We start from the raw sequence: 12,103 nt of genomic DNA, 5'->3' as shown, positions 1-12,103 counted from the left end.
CCTGATTAGTGAGCTTCAGATGTTTTAATTTTTTAAAAAGTTCCACCATAAAATTTGTGTTTTGATTGAATCTGGCTGGATTCTCAGAATTTTCTCATTATATTTATTATACTTAAGAATCAAAGTCTTTCCATAGTGTTTAGCATCCTTTAGTATTGATTTACTTGTTTTTTTCTACTGAAACTTAAGCTAGTTTTTTAAAAATGTTAAATGACTTTGCAAGTATTTTTAGGATTTTCCAGTGATAATAGATCTTGACAAAATTCTGTCAACATTTTTAAAACATATTTTCACCAGATGTAGCATTTTAAGGTGAGATTTTATTTTTCTTTCGGTACTTTAAAGATGTTGCTTTGTGTCTTCTATCTTGGATTGCTTCCAGTGAGAAACCTATTATTCTTATCTTTGTTCATTACATAATGTGTATTATTCTCTGGTCGCTTTAAAATATCTTCATTATCACTGATTTTAAGCAATTTAATTATGATGTGATTTGGTTTAGTTGTCTTTATGTTTCTTGTGCTTGGGGGTTATTGGACTTCTTGAATCTGTGGGTTTATAACTTTTATCAAATTTGGAAAATTTGACTCATTTCTTCAAATATATTTTCTGTTCCTCTCCTCTCTCCAATGAGGATTCAGTTGCAACTATGTTAGGTGGTTTGAGTTGTCCTTTTTATTTTTTCACTGTTTCTTATTAGATAGTTTCTATTGCTGTGTTTTCAAATTCACTAATTTGTCCTTTGACAGTGACTAACATACTGTTAATTTCATGTAAAGATGGAGTTTTTATCTCTAGAAGCTGGTTATATTTTCCAAGGTCTTGAACATGCTCAGTCTATCTTCTAGTTTCTTAAGAATATGAAATACAGTTATAATAACTTTTAATGTCCTTCTGATTTTATAATTTATATCATTTCTGCATTGCTTTTAATTGATTGAGCTCTACATCTCTGGTAATTCTTCTAGATTTTTGCATGCCTGATTATGTTTTATTGAACATATGCTGGATATTTTATTATTCCTAGAAATAACATTGAGCTTTGTTCTGGGACAGAGTTAAGTTACTTGGAAACAGTTTCATTCTTTCAAGACTTGCTTTGTTAGTTGGGATCAGTGCAGCTTTTATTCTGGGGCTAATATTCTTCTGTACTCTACCTGATTTCTCATGAATTAGAAAATTTATGAATTATTTTCCCAATTCACTTAGTTCTTCACACATTGGGGCTGATCAGTGTTCAGCCGAACATTCAAGGGGTACCGTCTGTAGACCTTTGTGCTGCTTTCTCCTCTAAGGTACTCTTGTCTTGCAAAATCTAGCCACCTGGGCTTGAGTCTTGCCAGGCCTCAACTCGGTCGTCCTCAACTCATGGAGAGTGCTGAGGTCTGCCTGGCATCTCCCTTTCTCGGCTATGACCTGGAAAATCTTACCATGTAGTAAACTAGAGCTGTTAATTCTAGGGTTCAGTTTCTTCTCTCTCAGGAATCACTTTCCTGTGCTATCTGATGTCTAGTGTTTGAAAACCATTGTGTTGTATTATATTGTTTGCGTGGTCTTTTGGTTGTTTTAGGTCACGAGTACTTCATGTTGACCTGAAGAGGCCTAACTTCAGTGATCAGAATATCTTTTTTTACTTCTCAGAAATGAGATTGTATCATATATACTATTCGGCAACTGTTTTATAATTAACCATCTATCTTAGTTGTCTTTTCATATCAATTCATATCGTGCCATCGAATTCTTTTAAATTGTTGCATAGTGATCTATTGCATAACTGTGCTAATTTACCTTGTCCTTTTGACATTTAAGTTATTTCTAGTTTTTAAGTATGACAGTCAATGCTATAATAAAATCTCTATACCTAAGATTTTTTGTATGCATGCTAATATTTCAGAGGTAAATTCCTAGAGGTAGAATTCCTAGGTTAAAAAGTTATATACATTTTAATTTTCAATATATAATGCCAAAGAAATTTACATAATACTAAATATATGAGAATGAGTATTTTCCTTATACCCTTACCATATTGCAGTACTCGATTTCTACATTCTCAGATTGAGCATCTTTAAGTTTATTGGCTGTATTATTTATAAATATACATATATATACACATACTTGTATATACTTGTATGTATATGTATATATTTTTTAAAAGATAAATATTTTATTTTAGAAAAAGGGGTAAAGGATTCAAGTATACTTTTTCCCTGTAACATAATGGCTTGACTCTTTTACCTCTTCTTTTTTCTAAAATTAAATATTTATTTAATTTTTAAATTGAATTATAAGAGCACTTTGTATGTTAAGGAAATTACTCTTTTTTATATGCATTGCAGTTATTTTCTCCCAATTGTTGATTGCTTTTTGACTTGGTAGCATTTTTTGTTCCTCAGAAGTTAACTTTTTTTTTACAATTTAAAATACTATGCAAATACGGTATTTTTCAGATTTGTGAAATATCATGGATATTATAGAATAGAAATTTCTCCTGTCATATCCATTCTATTTTGCAAGATAACCATGGTTAACAATTTGATATGAATCTGTTCAGACTTTTTTCATACAAAATTATATGCAAAATATATAATTAGATATTTATATATAGCTTTATTGTTAATTATGTAGGATGTTATTTTGCATGACTTACTGTTTTCTTTCAATAATATATTTGTGAGAGCCTTCTGAGTCAGTTCAGGTAGATATACCTCATTTCTCTTAATGTCTGATATATATCCCTTATCTCACTGATCTTTAGACTCCTTCCAGTTTTGCTGTTACAAACTGTCCACAGTGGACATCTTGGTAAATCTTAGCTCATGTTCCCCGTTATTTCTGAGGTATGGAGTTCTCAAAGGGATCTTGCACTACCAAAGGTTATGTTTATTTTAAATATTGATAAGTACTGACAAATTACACTCCACCAATGCTGTATCAGTTTGTGCTTCAGTTAAGATATGAGAGTGCTTACTTCCCTACTGTATTGTCAACATTTGTTGATATCAGTCCTTGAAACATAATCTAATGGGTCAAAGTGATAAAAGTTTGTTTCATTTAACATCCCAATTAATACCGAGGTTAAGGATCTTTTCATAAGCTCTTTTACTCGTCTGTTCAGAGGCTTTATTTTTCTGCTGGGATTTTGGTCATTATTTGTAGGAGTTCTTTATATTATAGATATTAATTTCTTTGTGTAAGTATTGCCAGTATTGTCTTTTAGTTTGTCCTTTGCTTTTATGTTTTTCCTTAAACAGAAGTTGTAAATATATCACTTTTTCCTTACAGTATACAGGTTTAGTGTCCTACATTTAAATATATTTGTTCTAAGACATATAAGTAATGAGTTAGGGAGCCAGCATTTTGTTGTTTTTGCTGTTAATTCTTGTTTTTCTTAAATGACTTTTAATAGGTAATTAATTTTTCTCAATTTTATTTTTAATATGCACGATCATTCTTCTATTTACAATTCTAGTTTTGGAGAGAAATTTAGTTTGAATAGATAAATTCATGAATGGTCTCATGATTGTGAAGTAGGAAATTAATTACTTTAAATGTTCTGAATTTAAGAGTCTGTAGTTGTATATGTAAAGGTAGACTTGTGTGTGTATATGTAAATTTATACATGGGTTTCCACCTTTTACTGAAATATCTATATTTTTCTTTGTTTTTTTTCCCAGTTATTTTATTAGTTGACCATTTATGGCAATCTGCCTTATACCAAGGATTATACCAAGAGGCGGTTTACTTCTTAATTAGGTTTATGGTCTACTTGTGATGTAAATGGTATACAGGGTTGAGAGTCATCAAAAGAAAAAAAAGCTTAATGGAGCAGGTAGTACTCTTCAGCTGGATGTTTTAGGAATGGCCAGGCTTATATATTTCTTATTTTGGTTTTACATTTCATGAAGATAGGCTTAATATATCAAATGGTTACTTTTTTTCATCTTAATTGCTTAAAACATTGAAGAGAAAAGCATCTTTATCCTATGCCATTCTCTGGTCTGTCTTGGTTTAGAGCTTTACCTAAAACAGTTTGTGATTTGATGCTGAAGATGTTATGTAAACAGTTCAGAGTGCTTGTTGATTGAAGAAGCTTCTGTTAATTGAAACACTAAAGATTCATTGAAAATATAAAGTATCTTGTCATATTTAATATGCTAAACTTAAAATGGTTTTATTTCGCTGTGATTTATTTTGTTGTAGAGCATGGGCCTGGAATTGATATATTTACACCTGGTAAACCTGGAGAATATGACTTGGAAGGTGGTATATGGGAAGATGAAGATGCTCGGAATTTTTATGAGAACCTCATTGATCTGAAAGCTTTTGTTCCAGCCATCTTGTTTAAAGATAATGAAAAAAGTTGTCAGAATAAAGAGTCCAACAAAGATGATTCCAAAGGTAAATTCTAGAGGATAAATTTTTCATTAATGCTATAAAAATTATTTTCAAAATATTATTTGTAAAAAATATTTTAGTTACTAGTTTTGTAATATGAACTTTGAGTCATTAGATTAAATGAATGACAGAATAATATGGAATGGAACATGAAAGGTTGATAGCTGCCGTACTTTAAACAGTGCGAAAGTTAATGTGAAATAACTTGAAAATGTTATTTATAATATAATGAATTCATGTGAGATCTTGGTAAGATCTGAATTTCCCCCATTTGGATTGTTAGGGCAAATGTTAACTCTATAGTGCTGTTTACGTGTAATGCTCTTTCTAGGCTAGATATCCCTAACTCTTTGTGAGGAAGAACTACTTTAGAGAGATCATTAATAGGGTAGAAGGTCCTGAGTGCTGTCACACCATGTCTTCTAAAGGGAATTCTGCCAAACCATAGAGATGGAAGAGCATGGTGACAAGGATTTGGAGCACTAGCAAATGATTTTTTAAAAAGTTATTTTAGTATTTTCATGTATGTGTTAGGGAACCCATTTAAAAAATAATAGCTAATAATTTTTATTGAACAGTCACTTTGTGCCAGACATTATTAGATACATAAGAATTCAGTCCTCATAATAACCCTGTTTTTCAGATGAAGAAACTGTGGCACAAAGAGGTTGAGTAACTACATAAGGTTAAATAACTTACACAGCTAGAAAGTGATAGATTGAAAATTTAAGCCCTATTAACTAATGACTGTGCTCTTAATCACTGTGTAATATTGCTTTTCAGGTTAAGGTTAGTAATCTTTGTGCCTTATACTAAAATGAGGTCATAGTATACTCTGCCTTTGATGTGTAAATATTATAACATGTATTTCCAAAACATTCCATCACTCCAGTACCTATTAAGCAGTTTCTCCTTATTCCAACCTTCCACTAGCGCCTGGCATTTACCAATCTGCATTCTTTGTCTTTGGATTTATCTGTTTTGAGTATTCTATATAACTATGTTTGTTTTCACTTAGGAGGTATATCCACATTATGCATTTATAAGTTCTCCAATCCTTTTAATGGCTGAATTATATTTCATTGTGTGTGTATACCAGTTTGTTTATCTGTTCACCCATTGGTGGACTTTTGGACTGTTTCCACAGTTTGACTTGTGAAGAGTGCTGCTGTGGATGTGCACTCGTTCGAGTCCCTGTTTTCAATTTGTTGAGCATACACCTAGGAGTAGAACTATGGGGTCATGTAATAATTCTTTAACTTTTTGAGAAACTGCCAAACTGTTTTCCACAGTGCCTGAACTGTTATACATTCTCACCAACAATGTATAGGGTTTCTGGTTTCTCCCATCTTCACTAACACTTGTTATCATCTGGTATTCTTTTTGGTTATAGCCATTCTCGTGAATGGTTTCAGTTAATTACACTTTCCTAATGACTAGTGGTGTTGAACATTTTTTCATCTGCTTTATGGAAATGTCTGTTTAAGTCCTTCATCCATTTTTTAATTGAGTTTTCTTTATTGTAAGAATTTTTTAATATATATTCTGGATACCAAACCCTAATCAGATGTATGTTTTACAACTATTTTCTCTCATTCTAAAGATTGTCTTTTTACTTTCTCGATAATATGCTTTGATGCACAAAAGTGGTTTTTCTTTTAACGTAGACTTCATTTTTTAAAATAGTTTTACCTTCACAGCAAAATTGAGTGGAAAGTCCAGAGTTCTGTATATTCCCAGCCCCTCACATAGACACAACCCTCCCCCATTATCACCATCCCCCACCACGTGGTACATTTGTTACATTCAGTGAACTCACATTGACACATCATTATCATTGAATCACAAAAGTTAACTTAAAATTTTTAAAAAGTATTGTCCTTTTTAAAATATGTATGTTTTAAGTGTGTGTGTGTGTGTGTGTGTGTGTGTATTTTGAGTAGGGTGGGTTGGTGCTTGTTAGGATACTAATTAGAAGAATAGTAAAACTTTTTTTTTAACATTCCTCTTCAAAATCTAAGTTAAAATACACCAAACCTTAAAATTATGCTGTTTTTGTGAAAAAAGTAGTAGGATCATCTTATGGTGAGAGAACCTTACATGAGGCCTTTATGGTACTTTGAAAATATTAAAACCTCTTGGTTGATCTCAAAGATATTTTTACTTTAAGGTAAATTTTACTTTATATTTTAAGATTATTGAAATATTGCAAGTGTTTCAAAAAAGTATAGGGAATAATATATATAAATACTCATTTTAGATACCTGCCACCCAGTTTTGTCAGTTAAAATTTTTAAAAAGGCATTTCTCATAGATAACTGTCGAAGCCCCAGTGATGACTAGCTCTTAAAACACCTCAATATTTCTTACAATTTTAAGGATTCGAAAAAGTTGTACGATTTCTGCTGTGTCTAGGTTTTTCCCTATCATCATGCAAGTTTGACTTACTTGAAGTGTTCTAATATTTGTTTCTCTTTCAGGAAGTAGGTTTAGAGTCTCCACCTCTCTTGTGAGACAATATACTGAGGGCCATAGGAGAGACAGATATGAGCATGCTATCTGTGCACTTATAATCACATTACTGAGGAGCAGCCAGGGGCTCAAAAGAATAATAATTTGAAGTTGGAATAGGATTGGGGCTATACATAAAAGTACAAAGCACTATGGCAGTTAAGACAGTGGAAGCAGTTCACATGTTCGGAGATCAGCTAAAATCCTATAGAAGAAATGGGCGGACCTTTGTGATAGACTTTGAAGCTTGGCTTGGATTTTGACAAGAGATGTGGGACTGGGCCCTCTTTTTCTAGATTTCTTTCTAGCATAGTACATTTTTAACATCTCTCTCTTGAACATTCTTTCTCTTTTCATTCATATCTGCTTGTCAAATTCAACCCTGGATGAACTCAGTCATCTACCATATTTGTTTCTGATACAGACCATTGAGCTTTCTTAGAAATGATCAGTTAGATAGGTTTTGATAACTTTATAAATTTGTGATCACCAACCTTAAACAGGCCCCTAACCCTGTATAGAAACGTGACAGAATTTCTGTTAGCTCACTCTCCTATGCTCCATAATACATTTTAATTCTTTCTCCAGTTTTTATTCTGCTTCCCTCCTTAGTACAAGATTATGTCTGATACAGTACTTAATCGAGAAGGTGGAAGCCATCAGACAGAACTCCCCCAACAATGCGCCCCTTCTTATTTATAAATCTACTTGCCTTAGTGCTTATAGAATGTTTCTTCCCTGGGTGATATGGTAGACTTTTATACCTTTGTCAAAGGTCAGTCCGGACATCTTATTCTGAATCTTGTCTTCCTGTTTCTCCTGAACATCTTTATTTTTAGTGTCTGTCTGTCTGTCTGTCTCTGTCTCTGTCTCTGCTGGATCCTGACCTCAGTATACAAACATTTTCTCATCTTTAAAAAACAAAACAGATTAAAACAAATCGTAAGTACTTTGAAACCCCTTGGGCCTCCCATTTTTTTCTAGCTGCTGTCCCCTTTTTTAAGCAGTCCTCTTTAAAGAATTAACTATACTCGGAACTCTTCTCATTTTTACTACCTCATTCTTCAGTCCACTCGTTTTGCTCCAACCGCACCTCGACTCTGAAACTTTTTGCCAAAAATTGCCAGTTACCTTCATGTTGCTGTATCTTGAGGGCAATTTCCAGTCTTTGTTTCATTTGATCTCTCGAGCCATTTAACAGTTTACTACTACTTAGAGAATTTCCTCCCCATGGTTTCTAAAGTACTAAACCCTCTTGATTTTTCTTTCTCTTTGTCTTGGGCTTCTAGTTTCATTTGCTCTTTTAGATGTCAGTGTTTCAATGGAAGAAGAAAGTATAGATATTTTAGTAATCAAGTCTAGTAAGCTAACCTCTTAAAAGTATCTCATATTTGCTTTATCATTACTGCTGCCATTCTGATCTAAGCTGCCATCATCTCTTAACCTGGGCTACCATATGATACCTTCTAACTGGCTGCCCTGTAATTTCTCTTGTTCTTCATATACATTCTGAAAAATTAATTTTACTCTCTTAACTAATCTGATGCTTTTTAATGGCTTTACATTTATTTGGAATATAAGGTAAACTTGTTAACATTGCCTTGAGGACCCAGTGTGGTTTGGTTCAGGTCTTCCTGTTCACCTGTATCTGTTCCCACATTACCCTTCCTTTTTTCTCCTTTTCAGACTTTTTCCTCTTTTTAGTCTCTGCAACACCAGTCTTCTTGCCTCATGACCTTAATACATTGTTCTATTTTTCTGCTTGCAGCCCTCTCTTCACCATACCCCATTTGATTCCCAAGTGCATATTAATTTAATATCTTCAGATATACTGTACATTTCTTGAGAAGCAAGGGTCACATTTTAAGCTTTTTTCTGAATGTTCAATAGCTTAGCTTAGATATGAATACATAATAGCTAATCAGTAAATGTTGGTTTTTGATAACCAGACATCAGGAAACATTGGAGGATGAATATATGCGCCATATGGGCAGCGTTTCTGTCTGGTACAGTCAAAGTTGTATCCTTGGTGCTCAGAACAGTACTTAGCATGTAGTGAGAATTTATGTTAGTTGAAAGAAAGAATGAATGAGAAAATAGTAGTCTTTCTCCATGTAGAAGCAGCAAAACCAATCCATACTAGAGTTTTGATTCTCCCAAATATGGTATGGTATCAAATATCAGTAAAACATTTCTTTCAGTGCAAAAATAATGAGATTAGCAGACTGTATGAGAAGATGAGCCTGAGAAATGTAATAATTTCAGTCATTTATATCGTGACTTCACTCTTTTAAGCATAAATTCTTGAACTCAGAATTTTTTGTTTTTTACTTATGAAAATTTTCAAACCTAAAAGTGAGGCTAGTATAGTGAATTGATAATTACCTGCCACCCAGCAATAATTATCAGCATTATACCAATCTTGTTGAATCAGGTTCAGTTCTTTTTTCTTTTTTATCCTCATTTAGCCTTTTACCAGTTCTTGGCTATTTTGTTTTGTTGCATTGTTTTGTTTCCTCTAACCCTTGACATCTAAATAATAAGGATGTTTTCCTAATTGGTCTTTCTACATCTAGTCTTTCCTATCTTTCTTATTTATCTTGTGTCTTATTGGTAAGTTAATCTTCATGTCACATCACATTTAAATGTTTTTCTCCACAGGACCTAGCAAAGGTCATACTGTGTAACAGAGAAAGTCTGAACTCCTTATCTTGGAGTTTGAGACCCTTCTCAATCAGAGTCCATATTATCTTTATTTCTCCTCATCTTTACCACAGATCCTCGTGCCTTATGTGTCTTCATCCATCCATCCACCTACCCATCCATCCATTCATTCCTTCAGTGAACAGATGGCATACAGAATCAAAGAAGTTATGGTCTTGGTTCTCAGTGAGCGTAATGTGTTTTATAAAATCTGAATACATTGAATTTATACTCAAATGTTACCAGAAAAATATGTAATTTCTAAGACAGATGACGCACATTTTATGAATCTTTACCTAATTTTTGAGGCAAGGTTTCAATATGACTTTTAATTCAGAGATACTTTTTGCTTGTTTTCAAGCAGAGGCAAAAGACACTAAGGATAATAAGGAGGTATCAAATCCCGACGATTTGGAACTTGAATTGGAAAACCTAGAAATTAATGATGATGCCTTGGAGTTAGAGGGTGCAGATGAAGCTGAAGATCTTACAAAGAAACTTCTTGACGAGCAAGGTGAGCACTGTTTTGCCCCAAATTTTCATTTTTTATTGGTTTTTCTATTCAAAGCTCTAGCCTAAGAATATAGATCTTTCTCTTTGTTTCTTATTTTCCTTTTGTTTCTAAGAATCACTTTTTTGGAATTTAAAACAGAAACATTGTATGTCCCATATTAATGTGAGTGTAAGTTTTAGTGTTCATCTCAACTTTAAATATCTTAATAGATATTTCTTATACTTGTCTATTTCCTAGCATTACTCTCAATTTATTTTAATTCTATGATATAATCTTTACAGTCTTAACATAAATATTTTTGAAAGTGATTCAAAAATGGTTGAGATAAAAGACAACTAGTATACCATTTTATCTATGATATTATAATTGAGTAGTGTTTTGTATATAATAAAAATTATTTTGTTTTATTAGTTAGGATTCTTTATTTAGAAGGATATCTTTTATCAGTATTGCCCTTCTATCTATTGGTTTCATTGTTTCCTGCTGCAGGTTCTCTTTCTCCATGTCTTGAGGGGAGGGTGGGTGTGGCTTGGGGCTGCCCCAGGCTCAGATCATACCAGCTAGTGATATCAAATGAAAGAGAGATTCTCTCTGCTGTATATAAGTGTCATGGAAGGACTTGGCTGGTCTCCTTGTCATGCTTACGTGTGGCCAAGGGGAATGGTGGTGTTCTGTGACCTGGCAGCACCCTTCTCTGCAGAATCCCATGGATTGCCTTCAGAGGCAAGCAGTGAGAGTGCTGTTAATCGAAGAATTGTGGGAAGGGATGCTCGGCAGATAAAAACAGATTTACTATAAAGCTACATGCAATTTATGATTAAGATTTTGTGTTTAATGCAAAAGTTTCCCCTCTTATAGTTGATATCTGAAAGATAATAGTGTCTTGCATTGTGATTCTATAGATACCCAAACTTTCTAGGGTAATATCTCAAAAAATGATTCCTTTTTTATGAGTAAGTGTTCTAGATAATGTTTCTCAACTAACTAAAAGTGGATGTATTTATTCTTATATTGTCTCTGTATATTTTTAACCTATTTAAATACTAATTTTATGTTAGAACAAGAGGATGAAGAAGCCAGTACTGGATCTCATCTCAAGCTCATAGTAGATGCTTTCCTCCAGCAATTGCCCAACTGTGTCAACCGAGATCTGATAGACAAGGTATAATTGTCTCTGTATAACTTTACTCAAGCATACAGGCCTTGTAGGTTATCTCTAATTAGGAATGTCTGTGGTTTTTGGACTGTTTTAGCCATAGAATGAACCATTTCTTCAAATGAAATTTTATATGGGAATCCACAATTAACACATAAAATTAGAGCCAATTTGTAGATTCTTGGGGGTGGGGGCAGTAAAACTGTCTCTAGAATCCTGTTGTCTTGACACCGCTTCCCTTCACATAGGGACATCACAGTTTGGAAAACATCATAAATTCTTAATAGTATGCTCTGTAGATTTCTGGTGTCTTCTAGGGCACTTTCAAGGGAGCCTATGAGGACAAAACTTTTCCTACTAACATTAAAGTTTTTTTCTCTTTTTTCACTGTTTTTTGACATCTACAAAGCGATATGGGTAAAGCTGCTATAAATTTTACAAATCAAGCACACTACTAATAGCCGTTATAGTCTTCGCTGCCATGCATGTGCAGTGAAAAGAACAATGCCACTTTCATTTAAGAAGCTTCTTGATGAATCTGTAAAAATTAGTCATTTTATTTCATTTCAACCTTTGAGTGCATATCTTTTTAATCTGATGAAATGGAAAGACATGTGAAGCACTTCTGCTGTCTCAAGGCTTCTTTAGAAAAACCCTTTGTGTTTGAGTTACAAGCTGAACTAGTTGCTTTTTTCATAGAACACTATTTTTACTTGAAAGAACTGATGGACAAACTGTGGTTATACAAACTTGGGTATTTGGGAGACATTTTTCTACCGTGAACAAGGTGAACGTCTCACTTCAAAGTAAACAACAAAATATTT

General features: G+C 33.2%; 1 protein-coding gene across 4 annotated transcripts in view; it reads left to right on the top strand.

The window, feature by feature from the left end:
* UPF2 (UPF2 regulator of nonsense mediated mRNA decay) overlaps positions 1–12,103 on the top strand; it is a 93,645-nt gene that overhangs the window by 20,788 nt on the left and 60,754 nt on the right. For 3 of the 4 annotated variants that reach the window (XM_039877371.1, XM_039877369.1, XM_039877370.1), the window contains exons 5-7: positions 4,201–4,398; positions 9,971–10,123; positions 11,182–11,285. In XM_039877371.1, coding sequence (XP_039733305.1) covers positions 4,201–4,398; positions 9,971–10,123; positions 11,182–11,285 — 455 coding nt within the window. The remainder of the gene's footprint in view (positions 1–4,200; positions 4,399–9,970; positions 10,124–11,181; positions 11,286–12,103) is intronic. The other variant, XM_039877372.1, reaches the window with a different exon arrangement.

The sequence above is a fragment of the Pteropus medius genome, unplaced genomic scaffold (assembly GCF_902729225.1).
Source record: "Pteropus medius unplaced genomic scaffold, Ma_sr-lr_union100, whole genome shotgun sequence".
In the NCBI taxonomy this organism is placed as follows: Eukaryota; Metazoa; Chordata; class Mammalia; order Chiroptera; family Pteropodidae; genus Pteropus; species Pteropus medius.
This window is presented reverse-complemented; position numbering and strand designations above follow the sequence as displayed.